We start from the raw sequence: 22,860 nt of genomic DNA, 5'->3' as shown, positions 1-22,860 counted from the left end.
TCAGCGCTCTGCTTGGGCCATTCTAAAACAGTCACACTCCTTTTGTATTTTAGCTGTGTGCTTAAGGTCATTGTCTTTTTTTAATGTGAACCTTCGGCCCAGTCTGAGGTTCTGAGCATTCTGGAGAAGGTTTTCATCCAGAATATCCCTGTACTTGGCCGCATTCATCTTTTCTTCGATTGCAACCAGTCGTCGTGTCCCTGCAGCTGAAAAACACCCCCACAGCATGATGCTGCCACCACCATGCTTCACTGTTGGGACTGTATTGGACAGGTGATGAGCAGTGCCTGGTTTTCTCTACACATGCCACTTAGAATTAAGGCCAACAATTTCTATCTTGGTCTCATCAGACCAGAGAATCTTATTTCTCACCATCTTGGAGTCCTTCAGGTGTTTTTTTTTTCCCTTTGTGGAACAGAGCCTTTCCATGAATACCAAAAACTAAAAACAACTAATTGATGCTCCCCCCCAAAAGGTTTATACACTAGTAGCCTATATGCACCACGAGAGGGCAGCAAAGTGCTACTTTTCTGTTAGACGGAGCGATGGCCTAACTAAATTAAGCTTCTCCCCCCACTATAAAATAATTCCTTAGCACCAAGATGCCACAAGATGGTGCCAAATCAATGCCTTTATATTAGACCGAGTAGGCCTGGGTAATATGGCAAAAAAAATTGCACGATTATTTTTTTCATATCGTCCAATCTCGATCATTATCACAATTTTTTAATATTGTTTTAAAAAAAAATTATTGAGTTTTACAGCATCTGTACTGAAAACTGGAGAAATTAGAGACTAGATGAACATTTTATTAACGTGTATTCAGTAAATTAAGGAATAATCAACATGCTACAGCCAAAATAAACAAACTACCCCCCTCTGGGATAATGAAGATGCCTTAAAATGTGAAGACTATAATTTTGAAGTTATGGTGCCACATACAGTGTTAATATTATTGCCACTTGCAAATTTGCATCATCTTTAATAACAATACCGATTACATAGTTTCGACTTAAAATATAACAATACATTTAACACTATAAATAATCCATCCATTTTCTTAACCAGTGATCCTCACTAGGGTCGCGGGTATGCTGGGGCCTATCTCAGCTGAAAGGCGGGGTACACCCGGAAAACTGGTCAGCAGCCAATTGCAGAGCACATATAGACAAACAACCATTCGCACTCATGTTCACACCTACGAGCAATTTAGCACGGGGAGTACATGCAAACTCCACACAGACGGGGCCGGGGATTGAACCCCGGTCCTCAGAACTGTGAGGCAGACGCTCTAACCAGTCATCCGCCCTAGAGGTGAAAGAGAAATTCTGGAAGGAGCTGGACGAAGTAATTCTGATGCAGCCCTATGGGGGACACAAGCCAGTGCAAACTGTAAGCCGGTCCCAAGCCCGGATAAATGCAAAGGGTTGCGTCAGGAGGGGCTTTTAACTTTGCCAAACAAATATGAGCGTTCATCCAAAGAATTCCATACCGGATCGGAAGGAGCTGGACGAAGTAGTTCTGAGCATCCTAGACAGAGAGAGAGTTGTGATTGGTGCAGATTTTAATGGACATGTTGGTGAAGGAAACAGGGGTGATGAAGAAGTGATGGGTAAGTTCGGCATCCACGTAAGGAATCTCGAAGGACAGATGGTGGTAGACTTTGCAAAAAGGATGGAAATGGCTGTAGTGAACAGTTTCTTCCAGACGAGGCAGGAACATAGGGTGACCTACAAGAGCGGCGGTAGAAGCACGCAGGTGGATTACATTTTGTGCAGACGATGTAATATGAAGGAGGTTACCGACTGTAAGGTAGTGGTAGGGGAGAGTGTGGTGAGACAGCATAGGATGGTGGTATGTAAGATGACTCTGGTGGTGGGGAGGAAGATTAAGAACACAAAGGCAGAGCAGAGAACCATGTGATGGAAGCTGAGAAAGGACGAGTGTTGTGCATCTTTTCGGGAAGAAGTGAGACAGGCTCTTGGTGGACAAGAGGAGCTTCCACAAGACTGGACTACTACAGCCGAGGTGATCAGAGAAACAGGCAGGAGAGTACTTGGTGTATCTTCTGGTAGGAAAATGGAGAAGGAGACTTGGTGGTGGAACCTCAAAGTACAGGAAATCATACATGGAAAGAGGTTAGCTAAGAAGTAGTGAGACACTGAAAGGACTGAGGAGAGGAGAAAGGAATGCATGGTGATGCAAATTAGAGTGAAGGTAGAGGTGGCAAAGGCCAAACGAGGCATATGATGACATGAATGCCAGGTTGGACACTAAAGAAGGAGAAAAAGATCTATACAGGTTGGCCAGACAGAGAGATAGAGATGGGAAGGATGTGCAGCAGGTTATGGTGATCAAGGATAGAGATGAAAATGCCAGCAGTGTGCTGGATAGATGGAAAGAATACTTTGAGGATACATATACATACATATATATATATATATATATATGATATATATCATATATATATATATATATATATATGATATATATGATGATGATATGTGTGTGTATATATATATATATATATATATATATATATACATACATACATACATACACACACTCACACAAGTATTGGAACGGCAAGGTCAATTCCTTTGTATTTGTTGTGTACTGAAGACATTCAGGTTTCAGATCAAAAGATGGATATGAGACAAAAGTTTAGAATTCCAGCTTTCATTTCATAGTATTTACATCTGGATGAGTTTAACAACTCAGGACCGATCACCTTTTGTTTGAAGCCACTCACTTTTCAAGTGAGCAAAAGTATTGGAACAGACATTGACATTAAGTCCTTTGTTGTGTTGGCAGTGTGTTTTGGATCATTGTCTTGTTGCATGATGAAGCTTCTCCCGATTAGTTTATGCATTTTTCTGTAAATTGCCAGACAAAATTATTTTGTAGACATCAGAATTCATTCTGCTGGTACCATCTTGCGTTAGATCATCATTAAAGACTAGTGAGCCCGTTCCAGAAGCAGCCATACAAGCCCAAGCCATGACAATACCTCCACCATGCTTCACAGATGAGCTTGTGTATTTTGGATCATAAGTGGATCATTTCTTTCTCCATACTTTGGCCTTTCCATCACTTTGGTAGAGGTTAATCTTGGTCTCATCAGTCTAGAAAACTTTGTTCCAAAACTTTTGTGACTCATCTCTGTATTTCTTTGCAAAATCAAATGTGGCCTTCTGATTCTTTTTGCTGATGAGTGGTTTGCATCTTGTGGTATGGCCTCTATATTTCTCCTCTCGAAGTCTTCTTCGAACAGTGGATTGTGATAGCTTCACCCCTGCCCTGTGGAGGTTGGCAAACCATTTTGTCTGGCAATTTAAAGAAAAATGCATCCAAATTAATCGGCTAAGCTTTATCATGCAACAAGACAATGATCCAAAACACAGTCCCAACACAACAAAAGACTTCATCAAGGGGGAAAAGTGGAAGTTCTTAGACTGGCCAAGTCAATCACCAGACCTTAACCCAATAGAGCGTATTTTCTACCTCCTGAAGAGGAGACTGAAGGCAGAAACCCCCATCAACAAACAAGAACTGAAAGAGGCTGTAGTAAAGGCCTGGAAAAGCATTTCAAATGAAGAATGCAACAGTCTAGTGAAGTCAATGGGTCATAGGCTTGATGCAGTTATTGCAAGTATGGGATATGCCACCCAATATTAAATGTTATTCACTTTACGTTAATTTAATCATGTCTGTTCCAATACCTTTGCTCACTTGAAAAGTGGATGGCTTCAAGCTAAAGGTGCTCTGTCCTGAGTTGTTTAACAGCAGCAACAATTGTTGCTGCTATGTGGTGGCCGAACTGCTAATGCTACATAGCTTTAGCACATACGAAGAAGCATGTACGTGTGCTGGCAGCAGTGAGTGGCAGTTTTCTGCTTTTCATATAATCACCTGCATGGTACTTCTTGGAAAAACTTGTTGCTTGACGGACAGCCCGCTGCGGGAATTCGCCAGGGCGAGGAGGAGCTGCCAATGAGTCGATCGTCTCTGTGGGAGGATGGCTGAGTCAGACGGGGCGTCTCCCTATGGAGCGGGGAACCCAAGGAGACGCAGTTTCTGTTTGCTTGGACAACTTGCAAATGAAAGTAGAGCAGGAAAAACGAACTACTTTGACTGTTATTACGCACATTTCTGCCATGTTTGATCGAGGAATTATGCACAGAGCTGATCATCGTGATTGACCTGGAATTTATCGTTATCACTAATTGTGATCATTTAATTGCCCAGCCCTAAGACAGGGCTTTGACCTGAGCACAGAAACAGCGAGTGGGTGAGTTCTTTAGGAAATAATATGCACCAAAAATAATATCTGCAAATAGGTAAATTCACAGAAAACGAATGATGATTAAGTAGGGAAACACTGTATAGGTGATATTGTTTACTCTCACTTATAATAAATGCTTACTGTATGTGTTCTCCCTTTTTAACAGGTTCAATTTAAACAGGAAAGCTAAAACTTGGAGAGATTCCTTCCTTGTGGAGAGAGGGTATGTCTTACTGCGACTTGTGACTTTTCTAACATGTTTTCATTCGAGGCATTGTCCTCTGCTGATAACAGACTCTTCATCCCTGGCTTCCTGGTAGTCTTATGATTCTTTCCCTGTTCTTGCAGAAAGCCTCTGCACAAAATGGCCGATGGGAAGGAAATGGCTCAGGAGGAGAACTTCCTGCCTAAATACCAGCGAGTCAGGGAGCTGTGCCAGAAGACAGAGTACCAGACTTCTTGTCAACAGCGGGGCCAGGTATCTGACCACTATGACCATGTGGTCTGTTGCACATACAGTACAGGGTGACATTACAGTGACATCAATAAGAAATGAGTGTGGGTGTGTTTGTGTGTGTGTGTGTGTGTGTGTGTGCGTGTGTAATAGAGCCCTTTAGTGTATTTGTTTTCGCTCGAATATCGTGGCCTGGCATCTAGTATTTAAATTATTCTCCACAATATTGTTAGTCCTGCACCATCATTACATTTCCTACTGTTTGTTTGTATTCAGAAGTGGCAGTGCGTGGAGGACCCGTCTGGCAAACTGCGGCTGTATAAGTGCAAGGGCATGGCTAGTCTCTATGCCCCTCGAATGCAGGCTCTGATGGCCAGCCGTGGCCCCCGGCTGTCTTCTTTGTCAAGTGCAGACAACTGCAACTGCGGCAATTTGGGCTTTAGAACATCCGTCCTGAAGCGAAAGAAACTCCTCACTAAGAAGAGTAAGCACATTTTTTATCTCTCACTATTATGTAGCTATTGTTAAAGCTTGTTTTTTCTTCTTCAGATGTATGTCCTTCGTTTTAAAAGGTTCTTGCAGTGGCCTGCAAATCCTTGTCAATGGTGTACTTATTGCTAACAAAAATTACAAGGTTTTGAAGGTTCATAAAAAAAGAAGGATGTATCTATGCTGCCATCAACTGGTTTTAAGGAGATACACTATATTGGCAAACGTATTTGCTCACCTGCCTTGATTCTCATATGATATTAAGTGAAGATACGGTTTAATATGATGTTGATCTACCCCTTGCAGCTGTAACAGCTTCAACTTTTGTGAGAAGGCTTTCAACAAGGTTTAGGAGTGAGTTTATGGGAATTTTTGCTCATTTATCCAGAAGCATATTTGTGAGGTCACACACCGATGTTGGACATGAAGACGTGGCTCACTGTCCACTTGAAATTAACCCAAAGGTGTTCTATTGGTTTGAGGGCGGGACTCTGAACAGGCCAGTCGAGTTCATCCATACCAAATTGTCTTGTCCATGTCTATATGGACCTTGTTTTGTGCACCGGTGCACAGACATGTTGGAAGAAGAAGGGGTAAAATCTCTGAGTATGCTGGAGCATTGAGATTTCCTTTCACTGGAGCTCAGGAGCTGATATTTTGGCCAATTCCAACTTTGTGGGAACAGTTTGCAGATGGTCCCTTCTTGTTCCACCATGACTGTGCATCAGTGCACAAATCAAGGTTCATAAAGACATAGAGTTTGATGTGGATGAACTCGACTGCCCTGGACAATCCTGACCTCAACCCTATAGAACACTTTTGGATACATAACTTACATAAATAATACATACAGAACAATACCTTTGTGTTCAACGAAACAGGCCCAAATGTCACATTGCGTACATATGTGACTAACTTGAGACGGGATCGTCATTATTTAAGTGTATATACTTGTTGACATTTTTGTTTGGTGGTGTGCTGTCATATACTGTATATTTAATGTGAAATATGCAACTTAGCTCAATCAAAGCTGGGAAAACATAATATTACTTGGTTCTTTATTCTCACACTTGATGGGTGGTCAAGCACTCCAGAGACCCAATTATATGTTTATAAGCCATTTAAAATGTCAATTTTAATCAATATTTCTCCTTTATTTAGTTGGGCCAAGGAATAACATAAATGAAATCTGGCTCATGGAATTAGTATATGAAGTGTTCTAAGCACATTTTCATCCTTTGATATTTTCAAAAAAATCTGTTTTTTCATTATAATCAAATATATTTGTCTTGTCCTTTTCAGAGCTTAAGTCAAGTAAGTCTGCCTCTAGGAAGCGTTGGGCCCGCTCTGTGTCCTTTGAGCTGGATGGAGACGTGTACGCTGTAGACCTAGAAGAGTCCTACCATCCCGCAAGCTTTCAGAACGATAGCTGGACTTTGGACAGAAGCAGAGGAGTCGGGCATGAGGAGGACGATGAAGAGTTCAGTGGCATGGGAATCACAGCCAGGCCCACCACTGACAACAGACTGACTCCACTTGCCGCTCTCAAGGTCACATACAGGTTTGTTTGTGCACATGTGGTCATTGGCGCTTAATGCTATGGTGATCTAGAATAATGCCATACAGTAGGGAAGACATCATTCACATGAATTGATATCTTTTTGATTTCTTTGATGTTTGCTCTTGATAGATGCTCTATTCTAATGAATGACACAGTGAAATGTGACGGTGGCCTCTATAAGTCCCTGCAGGCATGGAAAGACCACAAAATGCACGTTGAGCATGAGGTATGGTCATATTTGTTGTATTTTTAGACGCAAAACAAAATACTTTGTAACATTGTTTACTTACCTGTGTCGTTATTGTTCTTGCTAGATTGAAACTTTGCAGACCAAAATAAAGAATCTGCGGGAGGTCAAAGGACACTTAAAACGGGTGCGACCAGAGGAATGTCAGTGCAACACTCCCAGGTGAGAATTAGTCACTATTCCTGTGTCCCATACAGTGGGGGACATAATTATTGGATTCCCTGCTGAAGTTTGCTCACTTACAAAGAAATTAAATCTCTATTTTGTATTATTGTTTATTGATTATGGTAATAGGACATCAGCCAGAAATGCACAAAAAAATTAATCAAACATTGTGCATTTTAAAGAGTGAAATGCGTACCTTGTTGGCAAACACAGCGATGAGATGTTTTGGGAGTTGGTGACCAGGTTTGCAAATAGTTCAGAAGGGATTTTTGGCCCACGCTTTTTTTTTTTTTATTTTTTTTTTTATAAATACTTGGCCAATAAAGATGATTCTGATTCAACATTATCGTCACAGCTATCTGCTCAAGAATAAAGACAACTATATGCTGCGCACTGGACGTGTGCATTCGCTCAGGTATAATTTAGTGTTTGATGACTAAGGCATAATGAGCGGTGGGTATCAGTGTTTTAGTGTTTTTATCTCCTCTCATCAGAATGCCAAAGCAGAAGACGCAGTGGCTGCAGAAGGAGCAGAAGCGCAGGAAGAAACTCCGGAAATTCCTGAAAAGGCTCCAGAACAATGACACCTGCAGCATGCCTGGCCTTACTTGCTTCACCCATGACAATCATCACTGGCAGACCGCCCCCTTCTGGACAAGTAAGAAATTAGACACAACTTTGTACTCTTTCCATTACAACGGGTTCTTGGTTTAGGACAGTCCAGACATATGACATTTCGAGGTTATGAACAGCGCACGGCGTAAGAACACGTTGACACGCTCAGTTACTGCCACAATTACTGTTTTTGATTTGATTGTTTTATATTTATGGATGAGAAGTGTTCTTCATACAAATATTTACTGTAATTATGACTTCACTACTAATTTAGTGTAGGTTTGTGATAGACTTCATGTGTTCCGATTGATGTGCACACTTGGGTTACGTTGCCACCACTGGAACAGAATTCAGTCGTAAACCGAGAACCCCCATGTATTGTATTTCCAGTGTTGGGTGCCATAATGACTCATTTGTACTCTTATCAGTTTGCACCCTTTGAAGTCACCAATCACAATAGTACAGTGTGGCAATATGTACCCCGGGATTTGCAGCTACTGTATAACAGCTTCAACTCAACAAGGTTTAGGAGTTTGTGGTTCTGCATTTGCAAATTCACCTAATTGTGGATTCTTTATGGGGGGGCGGACCTTTCTTGAATTATTCGCTGAAAAACTAATCTATTTGCAATTGTTATGCTAAGGGGAAAACTATGAAAGTTTTACTTTGGCTCCATCTAGTGGTAGCCAGGTGTCAAGGAAGATGTGAGTTGAGGAATTTAATTTGTACCAAAATCGTGCTTTGCCACAGTCTTGTGGCATATTGGTGTCAGAGAACCATGTTGAGGCGTTTCGTTTAGACAAAAATAGTGCTTTGTCACCAACTTGTGGCATCTTTAGGCAGTTGTGGACCTTTTTGAGGGGCGCCAAATACTCACGGTTCCGTTATTCATGGCAGGGCTTGGTCCCGCTGCCCCGTTACTCAGCTTACTGTATAGAAAACAGATGAATGCATGAACTTGTCACTTCTGATAAGTGTTTGTTGGAACGGTGGCCTATATTTAGCTACTGTAAATCCCAGGACAGCTTTGACAAAAACAATAGTTTGGAACACTGTCGTGATTTCCGTTTTCCACGTCTCTGCGCCCTCCCTGCCTCAGTGGGGCCATTCTGTGCATGTACCAGTGCCAACAACAATACCTACTGGTGCCTGAGGACCATCAATGACACACACAACTTCCTGTTCTGTGAGTTTGCAACGGGCTTCCTGGAGTATTTTGACCTCAACACAGACCCATACCAGGTATTCCTTCTCGAGTCGCACATTCATTGTTCAATCGCACACAATCAGAATTTCCATATGGAGACTACAGATTTGTTTGTCTTAGCCTCATTGTTATGTATAAAGTTGAGTTATGTTTGTATTATTCCTTCAGCTGATTAATGCTGTCAGCACCCTAGACCGCAACGCTTTGAATTCGATGCATCAACAGCTCATGGAATTACGGGGTTGCAAGGGACACAAGCAGTGCAACCCTGAAAAGGGTGAGCGTGCAAGGCCCTGAAGGCAAACTTGATGAATTGGAGCAACTCCAGTCATGTCAGTGTGAAACTAATGTTACTTACATTTCTTTTCAGGAGGCAAAGAGCGAAACTACTTTAGTGAATACAGGTATTTTCTTCCACTATCCTTTCTCCTGATTACTTTTACAAACCCCGCAGATGGAATTCAGGTTACAATAAGAACTCGGGGAAGTTTCAGCTTCCCTGATGTGTCTTCGGTTGTTTTCCTGCTCAAATTACTTACTGAAGTTCCAACTGCCATGACTCCCAAAGAAAGCCTTTTTAAGCATCCAGAAGCAGAAGCCGAAGAAAATATTCTTGCAATGACATGTAATTTCTAATCTCTGCTGTTTGTTTGTGTGTGTGTGTGTTTGTTTGTGTGCATGCATGTGTGTGTGTGTGTTTATACCTGTGTTTGTTTACATGCATTTGCTCTGCACGTCATCGTGCTGTGCATGCTTCAGGCCGGTTTATCGTCGAAAGAGGCCAAAAGTGAAGAAACCGTCGTCCAAATCACTGTGAGTTTGTTATAAGCCATCTGTTCCCTTGTAGCATGCCAAGCTCCTATGGCAAGCCGTCTGAGCTTTTATTCCATATCCTATGAGTGCCCTGAATTCTCCATTTACTAGTATGCTCTTTGTCCACACTACTAAGACAATTCTGCACACTAGTAGACTGACTAAATGTTACCAGTGAGGCAATGCTGTCCACTACTTGACAACTCCGTGCTACTAGTACACCTAGTGACATTATAAAATTTTTCTAGTTGGCATCAACTTCAGTAGTAATACTAGTTGCATTCAGATGGCAACTTGTGCATAGTTTTTAACATGTAGTTATTTGACTAGCACACCCAGTTATTCTACTGGTGTGCAGAAATGTCATACAGTACAGTCGTGCTTTAAGATAGGAGTTTAATTCAATCTGTGACCACACTTGTAACTCAAAACACTTATATCCCAAATCATCTTTCCCCATTGAAATGAATGGAAATGCCATTAATCTGTTCCAGCCTCCCCAAAAAGCCCAACAAACATTTTTGTATTTTTTTTTTATTATTATGAGGAAACTAGCACACTGTAATAATTGTACTTTATAAAACATGGTGATAACATAGTTAAATAGAATGAAAAGCATTTAATCAGGTTGTGCATCATAATTAAGTCAATGCGACTCCTTTCTGGTGGGTGCAACTTGGCCACCGGGGGGGGGGGGGGGGGGCACGATAATACAGTCATAGAAGAAGACTTTCACAAGTACTGTAAGTGACTCAGTAAACTGCAGTGATATCAGTCGTTTTTCACAGAGGATAAAAAAATACAGTGGGTACGGAGAGTATTGAGACCCTCTTAAATTGTTCACTCTTTGTTATATTACAATCATTTGCAAAAATAATTTAAGTTCATTTTTTTTCCTCATTGATTTACACACAGCACTCCATATTGACAGAAAAAAACAGAATTGTTGAAATTTTAGCAGATTTATCAAAAAAGAAAAACTGAAATATCACACAGCCATAAGTATTCAGACCCTTTGGTGTGACACTCATATATTTAACTCGGGTGGTGTCCATTTCTTCTGATCATCCTTGAGATGGTTCTAAACCTTCATTGGAGTCCAGCTGTGTCTGATTATACTGATTGGACTTGATTAGGAAAGCCACACCCCTGTCAATATAAGACCGTACAGCTCACAGTGCATGTCAGAGCAAATGAGAATCATGAGGTCAAAGGAACTGCCTGAAGAGTTCAGAGATAGACTTGTGGCAAGGCACAGATCTGGCCAAGTTTGGAAAAAAAAAATAATAATTCTGCTGCACTTAAGGTTCCTAGGAGCACAGTGGCTTCCATAATCCTTAAATGGAAGACGTTTGGGACGACCAGAACATTTGAATGTGTACATTGAGGGGGAAAAAATGAACTTAAATGATTTTAGCAAATGGCTGCAATATAGAAAAGTGAAAAATGTAAGGGGGTCTGAATACTTTCCGTACCCACTGTATATGTAGGCCTTGTTGTCTGTCTACATATGTTGATACACCGTTTGTGCTCAAATAGTCGTTGCTTAAAGGGTTATAACGCTGTGACTTTCGATGCAATTTGTTTGCCTGTGTGTGGCGGTTTGCAGTGTGTGTTATGATTAAGCTAGCGGGAGGCAAATTGTGTGGTGGTTAAAAATACACAATATGTAATTCTCTTTGTTTCACATTTAGTTTGACAGTACATTTCAACTGAGACATTAAACAGATTAAAGGCTCTTTTTTTGAATAGTTGCTGTTGTTGTGAAGTGAGTTACCATACAGCGCTCAAATCTTTACTTTGTGAGATAATGTAAGAAATTGGCCGAACGATGGCTCGTATCACGAAAAACTTGTAAGTCGGGTCACTCGTATCTCGAGGCACCACAGTCAGTCATTCTACTAGTGCACCCTAGTTCTACTACGTGTGCTGGATTGTCTTTGTAGTGATGACAGAGATTGTACTAGCACACGGACAATTCAGTGCACTAGTGGGCTATCAAATAAATGCTGAAATAGCTTTGCACAAGCTCCTCACTCTGTTTTTAACTGCATTGCAAACATCTAAACTTCCTCTTTGTTCATTCAAATAACAATTTCAATGCAGATGTCATGTTGCGTAATTAACTCATGTCTTGTTATTGTCATTTGTTAATTTCTTCACCTTCTTAGCAGGAACGGACTACAACTGGAGGCGTACTTGTTAGTGAATACAAGTCACGGATTGATTTGTTGTGTTCTCTTGACAGGGGGCAGATTTGGGACGGTTGGATGGGTTAACCAACTGTTTCCCATTGCCAACCACAAGAGGCAGCCCTGCCACACTCTGATGACATCATTAGTTGGGGTTTTAATTTATTACAGAGCCACACACCGAGGTAAGAGACATGAAGAAACTGAGAGGAAGCCCATACAACTCTGTCATTATGAGTTGTTCTTCTTCACACATTTCATTCTGGGGTCAAGATCCGTCAACATGAACTGGATGCTGTGATTTACATGGGACTGTATGTGTATGCACAAGCCACTCAGTTTCACTGTTTGTAGAGAAGTATTAGCTTTAATCAGCTTTCATCCCCGTGACACTGGACTGGAGTGGATTGTGCTGTCAACTCTGCTGCTACTCATACAAGTTACTCATGCTTAAAACCTAAATCATATGATCCATGGCCGTGCAGACATGTCATTGTCCATACGAATGCTTCTGTACACTGATGTGGTGTGAACTTTTGAGTCCACTAAATACAAACGTGCCATTTGGCCATTATCTTTTGTATCATAGTTGAACTTTACTTTAATATTGAATGTTCTCAATGAGCCGTCCTCCTCAAACTAGTGATGTGTGAGTGGTGTTGATCACTCACCTTTAACACAGCTCATCATGCCACTTTTTGAAAAAGGTCCTAACAAGCCCAACCAGTCCAAAATATTTGATAGTTGGCAGAATGTGTATTATTAATGCCATTTATTTTATCCTTTGTAACGACAGTACCGCACAGTAGATATCTCAATCTAGCTTGCTATATGGTGCTACAGGATAACCATACAGAAGTAAACTTGCTGTACAGTACAAGTTTGTAATTGAATGTATGTTGTGCAATTGATATAAATGTTTACAATATTTTTATAATACCGAAGAGGCGGACCTCATAGTGTGAGTTGAAACAAATGGACTACTATCAAGGGGAATGTCGATTGTCCTTTGCTTCTTTACATGAGAAAAGCACTTATAAGGATACACTGTGAAGACATCAACTTATAACGTTTATTATGTGCCAGAGGAACAGCACAACGGTGTTATGTACATGCTCATTTGATTTTAAGCGAGCTTTTTTTTTTTTAGTTTGTTCAATTTTGTTTTCTTAGCAGGCCGTAGACCTGAGTGCTGACAGTAATTGTGAATAAAGTGTTTCGACCAAAACATGACGACACTGCTGTGTGTCCAGCAGGGGTCACTGTCTGTCCGCATGGTAACTCTTGTCTTATTATTATTATTTTTTAAATGTATTTGATGTTTTTATAGAACTGTGTTAAATTGGGACCATATCACTTTGTAATTGTGATATTATTTGAAATTCAAATATGACAACGAGAAATTGTTCTCGTCGGTGTGTTGCTTAGCAACCAGGTGTCTAGGCAAATCTGGGTAGCGGAAGGCTAGCAAATAGAGGTGGCAAAAATACTTCCACTCTGTACTTAAGTAGAAGTACAGATACTTGGGTTAAAAACAAAAGAGGCCGATAAAAGTATTAAAATTAAAAAAATAATAATAATGAAATGTACTAAAAGTAAAAAAATCAAAAGCAAGAAAAATGTTTTTTACTGGCAATTATAGGCAATACCCGTTTTGATAACTTGTCTTTTAGTCGCCACGAATCGTTCTTGTAGCCAACTTCTAACACTTCTCTTAAAAAGGGCCATGAATGGGGAATATCTTGCTTCTCCAAATATGTCGCATCGTCTTCCACCTTGAAAAAAAAAATAAAAAAAAAAAAAAAAATATATATATATATATATATATATATATATATATATATATATATATATAAAAAACTCCGTCTGTCCGGCCGTCCTCTGACTCACGTGCGGGGGCGGAGACTCCTTTTTGGGACTCACCAGTGGAGGACGGCCTGTCCCCCACTCCTCCTCCCAGCTCGGACCGCTTCGTGTAACGACGACTTTCAACCACACGAATCGAGCGCAGACCTCATTTTAACCTGCGCTTGCGACCCTTTTTAAAATGTGAAGAAAATGGCCGGGACAAGGTAAGTTTTTTTATTTTATTTTTTGTTGAAATTATTATTTTGTATGTAACTGTAAAAAGCGACTGGAAGTTGACTGGAGCAACTTTGCCGCCCACAGCAGCAAGACCGCACTGGTTTCTTTGCTTTGCGACTATTTTCACAATGCGTCTTTCTAATAATTGAACAACAACAACAAAAAACATGGTTATGTTGCTAATTGGTTCGTTTATGACTAAATTTAATTGTGACGTTGCTACTGCTTTGAACGTATAGCACCGCATGCTGTTTTTTTGTTTTGTTTTTTTGTTGTTTTTAATTCTTCGCGTTGGAGACCAGGGAGAAACTGTTGTCTCACTCGCACCCTCCTAACATTTTACTTTTACTGAACCAGCACGCCGTTTGGCCAACTAATTTCTTGGTGTGGTTTAAGAGCAGCCGACAGCCAAGCCGGAAGGCAAATGTTCCCAAGCCATTTGCCACTCTTAATAACTCGAGTCACACGTTTAGTGGTGCATGGCAACTGCGAATCGCTCGAGCTCCAGGTTTGAAGTTCCCCACATGGCAGTTTCCTCAGACTCTACTCTGGATGTTTTCAAACTCAGGTTTTTATTACTTCCGTCTACACATTCCATTTAAAGCTACTGTAAATAATACATTTAATAAGATGCTTCTGGGCTATGCGATGACCCTGGTGTTTGTTGTGTGATATCCGTCCATCAATTTCTATAGCTCTTGTCTTGACACATTCACACCTGTGGGCAATTTAGAGCAGGGTTGTCCAAACTACTAGGGCTGTACATTTTTTAGCTGCCCAGTGCATACTAAAAATAACACTCAACATAGCCCCGCACACAAAAGTTTGGGGGTCAAAAGTATGGTGGTTCCGACACCCACATCCTCTATCAGTCAGATGTCTCTGACAACAACTACTAATAAATTGGTTTTATATAGAGCTTTGCTGATATGCAAAGAAACTATATACAACTAAAATAGTAACACAATTTCTCTTCAGAACAGTGACTAAATTATTAAGCGAGTAAGAATTAAGTCCATTTCAGATGCAAACATGGTTTCCTCTACTTTCTGTGCCATGTCAGGGTCCAATTTGTGGACATATTGGACATTAATGATCCTCAAGTAACTTCTACAACTTGCTCTTGTTTTGGAGTTGTGATTCAGCTGCTGCTCAGTACAGGGGCGGATCGGTTTTAGCGGGTTGGAGGGCCGAGGGCCACCAGAAATCCAGAACTATTTGCCTAATAATCTTTAAAAGAAAGCTGTGATGTAGCAGTTTTCAAATTATCTATACAGTAACATATCAAAGTAATCTATAATCATTGCTTGTTGGATTGGTTTTCGTGTGGGGGGAAAAAAAAAAAAAAAAAAGATTTCAAAGTGCCTTGTATCGTTGGAGGCAAGGTTATTTGGACACCCCTAATTTCATCTTCAATGAACCTAACATCCGTGTTTTTGGAATGTGCGAGGAAACCCATGCGAGCACGGGGAAAACGTATAAACGCCACATACGAAGGCCAGAGCTGAACTCTAAACCCAGAACATCAGAACTGTGAGACAAGACGTGCTAACCGCTAGTGCAGCATGCTGCCTTGTTTGTGTTTATGTTTTGCTGCACATATAAACCATGCTGCCTTGTGTTTGTTGTTTTACTGCACATACTGTGTAATGCATATGTATATGACATTAGCGTGGTCAGGTGTAATTTATGTAGCCTCGAGCAGATCAGCATGTCATGTAAACCAACGAGTCTCCCTTCCCAATTGGTGGTCCAATCGATAAGTGGAGTTAGTTTCTGCATGCGCATCGACTTTAACTGTTCAGCATTCTTTACATCGTGAGTCAAGTAATAGCTCCGTTTGCTGCCATCTTAATCGTTTTCTTGTGGCCATGAGTGTGAGAGGAACACAAACTGAAATAGGATGTTGTCACACTGTTATCCTGCATGCTCACAATAATCTGCTAGCCAAAGAGAACAACGTATTTCCCCAGCTAGCCGAATCCTGCATATACACAAGCAGGATGTCCATCCTTCAACTGTTTTGACAATAGACCCCGTTGAGAGGGAGTGATTCTCAAACTTGTATGACAACAACAGTCTGTTGATGCGTCCCTGTCTTTTCTACTTTGTGTAGCCCTGATCCCATCAATGTAGATTAGCACACTAACACTTTTCATATGTCCATAGCCAGGCATATTGACACTGTAATGAGGTTAAGGTGATTTGCCGGAACATGTTTATCTGTATGTGTACGACTTACTAGTGAGGTTCCGAACCTTTTCTGTTGGGAGGATTAAGGTCTGGTTTAACACTCTGTCCATCATGGACTAAACCAAATGCTCAAGTGTTGGTCACCACTGACTTGGTTAGTACTTCATTCTACGTGACTAGTAGTTACAGCTGGTGTGCGCGCCTGCACAAAGTGAATGCACAGCAGGCTAATCCCATTTTATCATCTTTGCTACCTCTATAAGTATGTGCCTGTATCTTGTAGAATGTTCGGCACAGATCAAGGTACACTCAATTAAGAAAATCACATTGCTTTTCTGTTAGCGTTATTTTTAGCATTCCGTGTCCTCAAGCCATTAATTGCTCCTTTTTGTTTTAACGGTTGTCAAGTTTAAAACCTACGCTCCCAACATTACAGGACTTAAACCGTGTCCACATGTATATATGAATATTTATCAAAGACACATTTGTCTCTGCCTTTGGGAATTTTGTCCAGGTTTATCCTTTAAAGACGACTCTTATGGAAAACTTACAACCAAAACTCCATCTTCAGTGTTTGTGTATTGATAATTCAAACTGACCTTTTTCGTTGTTCCTTTTAAAATACATCACGTGTGTGTCATTATCCCCTTACATGGTGAATTTAACTCAATGTTTTAATAATATATAAATAATTATGATTAATGCAGCAGCTTTGGTTTACGTGCAAGATTCTCCTTTGCCTCCCATTGCTTGCTCCCTATAGAAATGACTTCATTCATTGGCCTCTGTATGGATCAAATAAATTGCCCTACAGCTCATAGCTACAGCCCCCCCATTGCATTGGCATGCACGTGACAGCCTATATGAAGAGTTTGCATTTAAATACTGTTAGTGTGAATGGAGAATATTTTTATGTCAGAGAAAGTGGGGGAATTTTTTTTTTAATAACCATATACGTGTGGAAACAGCATTGACCCAAAATGTACAATGTGAGCAGTCAATTGGTGTCACTCAGTTGGTCCACACAGTGTGAGGACTTCAACTGTTAGCTTTGAGATTGTGTCCCATGCAATGAACTCGTGTACTGTCAGTTCTTAGAATGCATTGACACCTAATTATGGATTTACAGGATTTAAGAAACTGACTTATTGGATTAGTTCGACTCAAGTCGTATCAAATCTAAATTGTCATCGGCCAAAATGTAATAAAGTTGTAGTCAAGCTATTGCAGCATATAAACAACACACTGAACTGTATGAAGGCAGTCCCAATCTGCCCACTTCAGTCTTCCCCAAAATGCTATTGTAGTTTCATCCATCCATCCATCCATTTTCAACACCACTTATCCTGGTTAGGGTCACGGGGCGCTGCAGCCTATCCCAGCTAACTTTAGGCGATAGGCGGACTACACCATGAACTGGCCGCCAGTCAGTCGCAGGGCACATATAGACACGGACAACCATTCGCACTCACATTCACACCGTCACTGAGTAGGAACTGAACCCACGCTGCCTGCACCGAAGTCAGGCAAGTATACCACTACATCATCAGTGACAGCTATTGTAGTTTAATATGGAGAATACCAGACGCCATTAGATCAGGAAGCGCAAACGAGTTGATAGCAGTTTGTCACCAGCTGGTTTGTCTACATATTTTGGTTATCTACAAATTCCAATGAAGTTGGGACGTTGTGTAAAACTTAAATAAAGACGAAATACAATGATGAGCAAATCCTTTTCAACCTATATTCAATTTAATACACTACAAGGACAATATATTTAATGTTTAAACTGATGAATGTTATTGTTTTTTCTTTTTGTTTTCACAAATACTGTACAGTTATTCTCTCATTTGGAATTTGATGCCTGCAACACGTTCCAAAAAAGCTGGGATAGGGGCAACAAAAGAATGGGGAAAGTTGAGGGATGCTTAAAAAAAACACCTGTTTGGAACATTCCACAGGTGAGCAAGATAATTGGAAAAACCTGCGTGATGATTGGTTATAAAAGGAGCATCCCTGAAAAGCTCAGCCGTTCAAAAGCAGGGATGGGGCGAGCTTCACCACTTTGTGAACGAATGCATGAGCAAATTGTCCAACAGTACGTACAATTGCAAGGAATTTAGAGATTCCATCATCTACGGTCCATAATATCTTCAAAAGATTCAGAAAATCTGGAGAAATCTCTACATGTAAGTGGCAAGGACCGAAAAAAACAACATTAAATGCCCGTGACCTTCAATCCCTCAGACGGCACTGCATTAAAAAAATAATAATACTAAATACAACGGCATCATTGTGTAAAGGATATTGGCACATGTGCACAGGATTGCCTCAGAAAACCACTGTCAGCTAACACTGTTTCTCACCACGTCTACAAATGCAGGTTAAAACTCTACCATGCGAAGTGAAAGCCACATATCAACAACACCCAGAAATGCCACCACCTTATCTGGGCTCTCTTCTGAGATGGATTTAAGCAAAGTGAAAAAGTGTGGACCACATTTCTAATTGTTTTGGAAATCATGGACGTCGTGTCCTCAAAGCCAAAGAGGAAAAGGACCATCCGAATTGTTACCAGCGCAAAGTTCAAAAGCTAGCATCTGTGATGACATGTTCTCCCCGTGCCTGCGTGGGTTTTCTCCGGGCACTCCGGTTTCCTCCCACAACCCAAAAACATCCATTAATTGGAGACTCTAAATTGCCTGTAGGTGTGACTGTGTGTGCATTTGGTTGTTTGTTTGTATGTGCCCTGCGATTGGCTGGCAACCAGTTCAGGGTGTACCCCGCCTCCTGCCCGATGATAGCTGGGATAGGCTCCAGCACGCCCGCAACCCTCGTGAGGAGAAGCGGCTCAGAAAATGGATGGATGGATTTACACAACATCCCAATTTAATTGGAAATGAGGTCTGTAATAGATTAACCAAGAATTTTGTGTAATATGTCCAATACTGCTATAAGTGAACACAGCATACCATCACCCATGGTATCTATCGGAGGCAGACATAGAGTACCATACAACAAGTCTTAAACCACAATTTTCATTGTCATTGTATGACCATCTGACCATGTATTAATACTAAAAAGTCACTCAAGAGTGCAGACTTCTGACAAGTTCCCACTTTCAATGAAAGCAAAAAAATAATTAGTGATGTGTTAGTTAGTTACCGTAATTTCTTGTCTAATGCGCACCCATGTATAGCACACACCCCCAAAGTTGACTTCAAAATTCTGGAAAATCCTTCAACCTATGTATAATGCATTTTTACAATGCATGATTTTGCTTCTACCTATATGATCAAAACATTAAGTATTATCTGTATTTTGTGAGTTTAAAAAAAAAAAAAAAAAAAATTATTATTCTGAACTTAAGCACTTTGTTTGAACACAATGCTTACTTTTTATTTGTTTGCTTTTATTTTTAAATACACGGCCCTACTTTTATTTAGAAAATGAGAAAACACACAGTTGTGCTCATATGTTTGATTACCCAGGCAGAAAGATGTGTACAGTTCTTTAAAACATGAAGGCCCAGCCGAAACGCATTTAATTTATTTTAATGGTTCAAGCATTTCAGAAAAGCATTATCATTAAACAAAACATAACCACAAATATATTAATGATGGCTGTAATTCATCAGTTGTATTAAAAAAAATTAAAAATAAAAAAAAAATTCACAAATTCTGCCTGGGTATGTAAATTTATGAGCACAACTGTACATATATGCAGTCATATGTACCCCTGTCATATTGGAATGAAAATGTAGGCTACACTTTTTTCACAACCTCTAGGTGGCGGTAGCATACTAGAATGAAAGTGTACAACTTTTTCATAACCTCTAGGGGGCGGTGGCATATTGGAATGGAAGTGTACAGCTTTTTCATAACCTGTAAATGGAGGCATACATTTATAAAATGTGAGTTTTGTTTCAATTTTCCCCTATACATATGTATAATGCACACTATTGACTTTTTTCGCAGGGGGGGGGAATGTGCATTATACACAGGAAATTATGGTAATTGAGTATGACAAGCAGATGAAGCGTTTTTCCATTTTAGATTCTGTGGAGTTGATGATGCTACAGATAACGTAGCAACATGAAATTTTGAAAATACATTTCTGTATCCTGACCAAAACTCAATTGCTTATCCGTTCACCCATGCACCACCCATCTACAAAGTTTTGTGAAAATCTAGATTGCATTTTCCGCAAAATTCTAGATCGTAAATGGACTGTTGTAGTTGGCAATGCTTGTTGCATGAACTGATGAAGCCTGCTCGGAGACAACCACAACAGTCCAGTTGTGATCGATTCAATGCCCAGAGGACGTTATATAGGGTGTCCTAAAAGTCACTATACACATTCTTTTCTTTCATTTTTTCCCTTTCAGACAGACTAGACTCAAGGCCATCAGCATTTGGCAGCCTAAGTTTTGCAGTTTTTGTAAGCATTTTATTCCCTTGACCATGGCTCGCCAGTTGATATAGAAGCAGACTTATGCGATTCATGGCAAGTTTCTCGAAACAGGATCTGTTCTTGACACAGCGGAAGGCTTACTCCTACCATCACTGATGAAAACACAGAACTCTTAGAGCAGGTGCTCACGCAAAGCCAGGGAGTCTAGAAGGGCTACACTGAAAATCAGCATCAACAAGAGCTTGATTCCGCAGATGCTCAGGAGAGTGATAAAACATTCCGATAGTGACTTCAGGTTGTTGAAAAGCTTCATTCGGAAGATTATGATGCTCACCATGAAGACGGTACGGGTAAAGCTTTGACAGTCTCTCAAGTATGTGCTGAATGCCAGTCCTTACAGATGAGCTACAATTTATTTGAAGTGAAATATTTTTGCCTAAAGACATCATCAAATTTGCTCCATTGTTAATATGAAGAGTATTATTTTATAAGGTCAATATTAATCTTCCCCTTCTGGAAAGCTGATTCACACTGATTGCCTTTTAAATCATAATCCTCCCCACTCTTACCTTCAGGCCCACAGAGTAAGCATTAACATCATCACCAGACTGTCCCGTATTTCTAATCCTGGCAGGCCCGCAGCCTGCACCTTCACTTCCTCTTAAGGACAATCAGTAAGTTTCTTTCCCGTGTGGATCTGTGGTCAGCCGCTGACCCCTCCACTCACCCTGTTACTCTACTCTGGCATTAGACGTGGCCTCGTTTGTCATGTCAGCGGGGAGGTTTCGGGGGGATGGTGGGGCCTAGCTCAAAATGAAGTTACAAACCGCCACTGATGGTAGACGCGCAGGGAAAGGCACAAAGATATCGGCTGGCGTCGTGCGGAATCCTCATACCTCCAGAACCACCACTTTTCAGAAAATCCATAAATGATATTTTGTTCAGCAAAACATGGTATTGTCAAAGAGAGCAAGCCATTTTTAACCCTTTTAGATAGTTCCATAATTTGTAAAAAAAAATAACAGACCCACATGGGGACTGACCAATACATTATCAATTTGTGAAAAAAATATTAAATTTACCAATTTTGGACATACGGTAGGAGGTTTAAGCCCGACCCCAGCGCTATGTTAGGTTTGCTTGAGTTTGTCAGCCTTATTGGAAATGTCCCTGGGTAATTTGGTGAGATGATCATGGGCAAATTTGCATGATTAACTACAGTTTCATCCAAACTGGTTAATTTATCTTCTCTTGTTTGGACAAGTGACCCCATTGTTCCTGCTCTGACAGCTGCTGAACTAGACAGAAAGGCCTTCGTGTGGGTAGTAAACACACAGATCCCTTCCGCTTCTTTCTCCTCCGCAGCCTCCACTGCACATGCTCACTCTTGTCCAGTCTTTTCTGACTCGAAACATTCACACACACATGTTCCTTGAGTAAAGAATAGGGGAGGATTTTAGGGATGACAGTGACTTGTGTTTGGTCAGGAGTTTATCTAGCCCTGTGCAGACTCAAGTCTGAGACAGAAAAGGGGCTGTGGAGAAGAGTGGTTGCTGGTTGACGCTACATGCTTGTTTTAGATAACATAATGATTGTGAAATTAGTGTGCAAACATAAAAAAAAAAAAAAAAAAAAAAAAGAAGACATGAAATGTTCTCCAAAAGCTGGTGGAATGATGGGTACTATTATTTAACACCTCAATAGGAACCTCTTTGTTTTAAGCTGGGAGCAAAATATTTGGTGGCAAAGGAATTAATGAATGCAATTCATTTAGGATTGTTGATTGCAAAATAGCATAGGGAATCCTGGTTTTGGCTGAATGGCCCTGTCTAATCTAGTACCATTGGTAAAGGGAAACTGTGCCTAGTTATGGTTTAGGGCAGCTGTTTAAATACGTCACCTAAGACCTGTTGGAATCCCCTCCCCTTCGCGCCTCTGATTGGCTCATCCTTCCCATGTCGAGGCAACACAGAGTTCGCCTGTTGATCAGACAATAGTCTGCATTGTTCTGTACCATTGCAGGCTTTAGTTAGAATAGACTGCGTTTCATGGGCTTTGTAATGCATATGAGCGTGAGCCATCACAGGACATTCTTTCAACTTGGTAACCATTTTGAATTCAAACAAGACTACAGGCTCAAC

The 22,860-nt window shown here is 40.6% G+C and overlaps 2 protein-coding genes across 9 annotated transcripts in view; both read left to right on the top strand.

Moving 5' to 3' along the window:
- The window catches only part of sulf2a (sulfatase 2a), a 75,381-nt gene extending 62,138 nt beyond the window's left edge, over positions 1–13,243 (top strand). For 4 of the 6 annotated variants that reach the window (XM_061688690.1, XM_061688692.1, XM_061688693.1 and 1 more), the window contains 13 exons: positions 4,452–4,508; positions 4,634–4,763; positions 5,016–5,223; positions 6,531–6,789; positions 6,919–7,015; positions 7,104–7,198; positions 7,557–7,616; positions 7,696–7,859; positions 8,916–9,058; positions 9,192–9,300; positions 9,394–9,427; positions 9,783–9,836; positions 12,085–13,243. In XM_061688690.1, the coding sequence (XP_061544674.1) occupies positions 4,452–4,508; positions 4,634–4,763; positions 5,016–5,223; positions 6,531–6,789; positions 6,919–7,015; positions 7,104–7,198; positions 7,557–7,616; positions 7,696–7,859; positions 8,916–9,058; positions 9,192–9,300; positions 9,394–9,427; positions 9,783–9,836; positions 12,085–12,115 (1,441 nt within the window). In that variant the 3' untranslated portion in view covers positions 12,116–13,243. The remainder of the gene's footprint in view (positions 1–4,451; positions 4,509–4,633; positions 4,764–5,015; positions 5,224–6,530; positions 6,790–6,918; positions 7,016–7,103; positions 7,199–7,556; positions 7,617–7,695; positions 7,860–8,915; positions 9,059–9,191; positions 9,301–9,393; positions 9,428–9,782; positions 9,837–12,084) is intronic. The other 2 variants (XM_061688695.1, XM_061688694.1) reach the window with 2 other exon arrangements.
- Positions 13,244–13,935: 692 nt separating this feature from the next.
- arhgap46a (Rho GTPase activating protein 46a) overlaps positions 13,936–22,860 on the top strand; it is a 50,232-nt gene continuing 41,307 nt past the window's right edge. For 2 of the 3 annotated variants that reach the window (XM_061689018.1, XM_061689016.1), the window contains exon 1: positions 14,113–14,681. In XM_061689018.1, coding sequence (XP_061545002.1) covers positions 14,593–14,681 — 89 coding nt within the window. In that variant the 5' untranslated portion in view covers positions 14,113–14,592. The other variant, XM_061689019.1, reaches the window with a different exon arrangement.

This window comes from Phycodurus eques, chromosome 10 (assembly GCF_024500275.1).
Source record: "Phycodurus eques isolate BA_2022a chromosome 10, UOR_Pequ_1.1, whole genome shotgun sequence".
NCBI classification, from domain to species: Eukaryota; Metazoa; Chordata; class Actinopteri; order Syngnathiformes; family Syngnathidae; genus Phycodurus; species Phycodurus eques.
The sequence above is the reverse complement of the archived record's forward strand: the minus strand, read 5'-3'. Positions and strand labels throughout refer to the sequence as shown.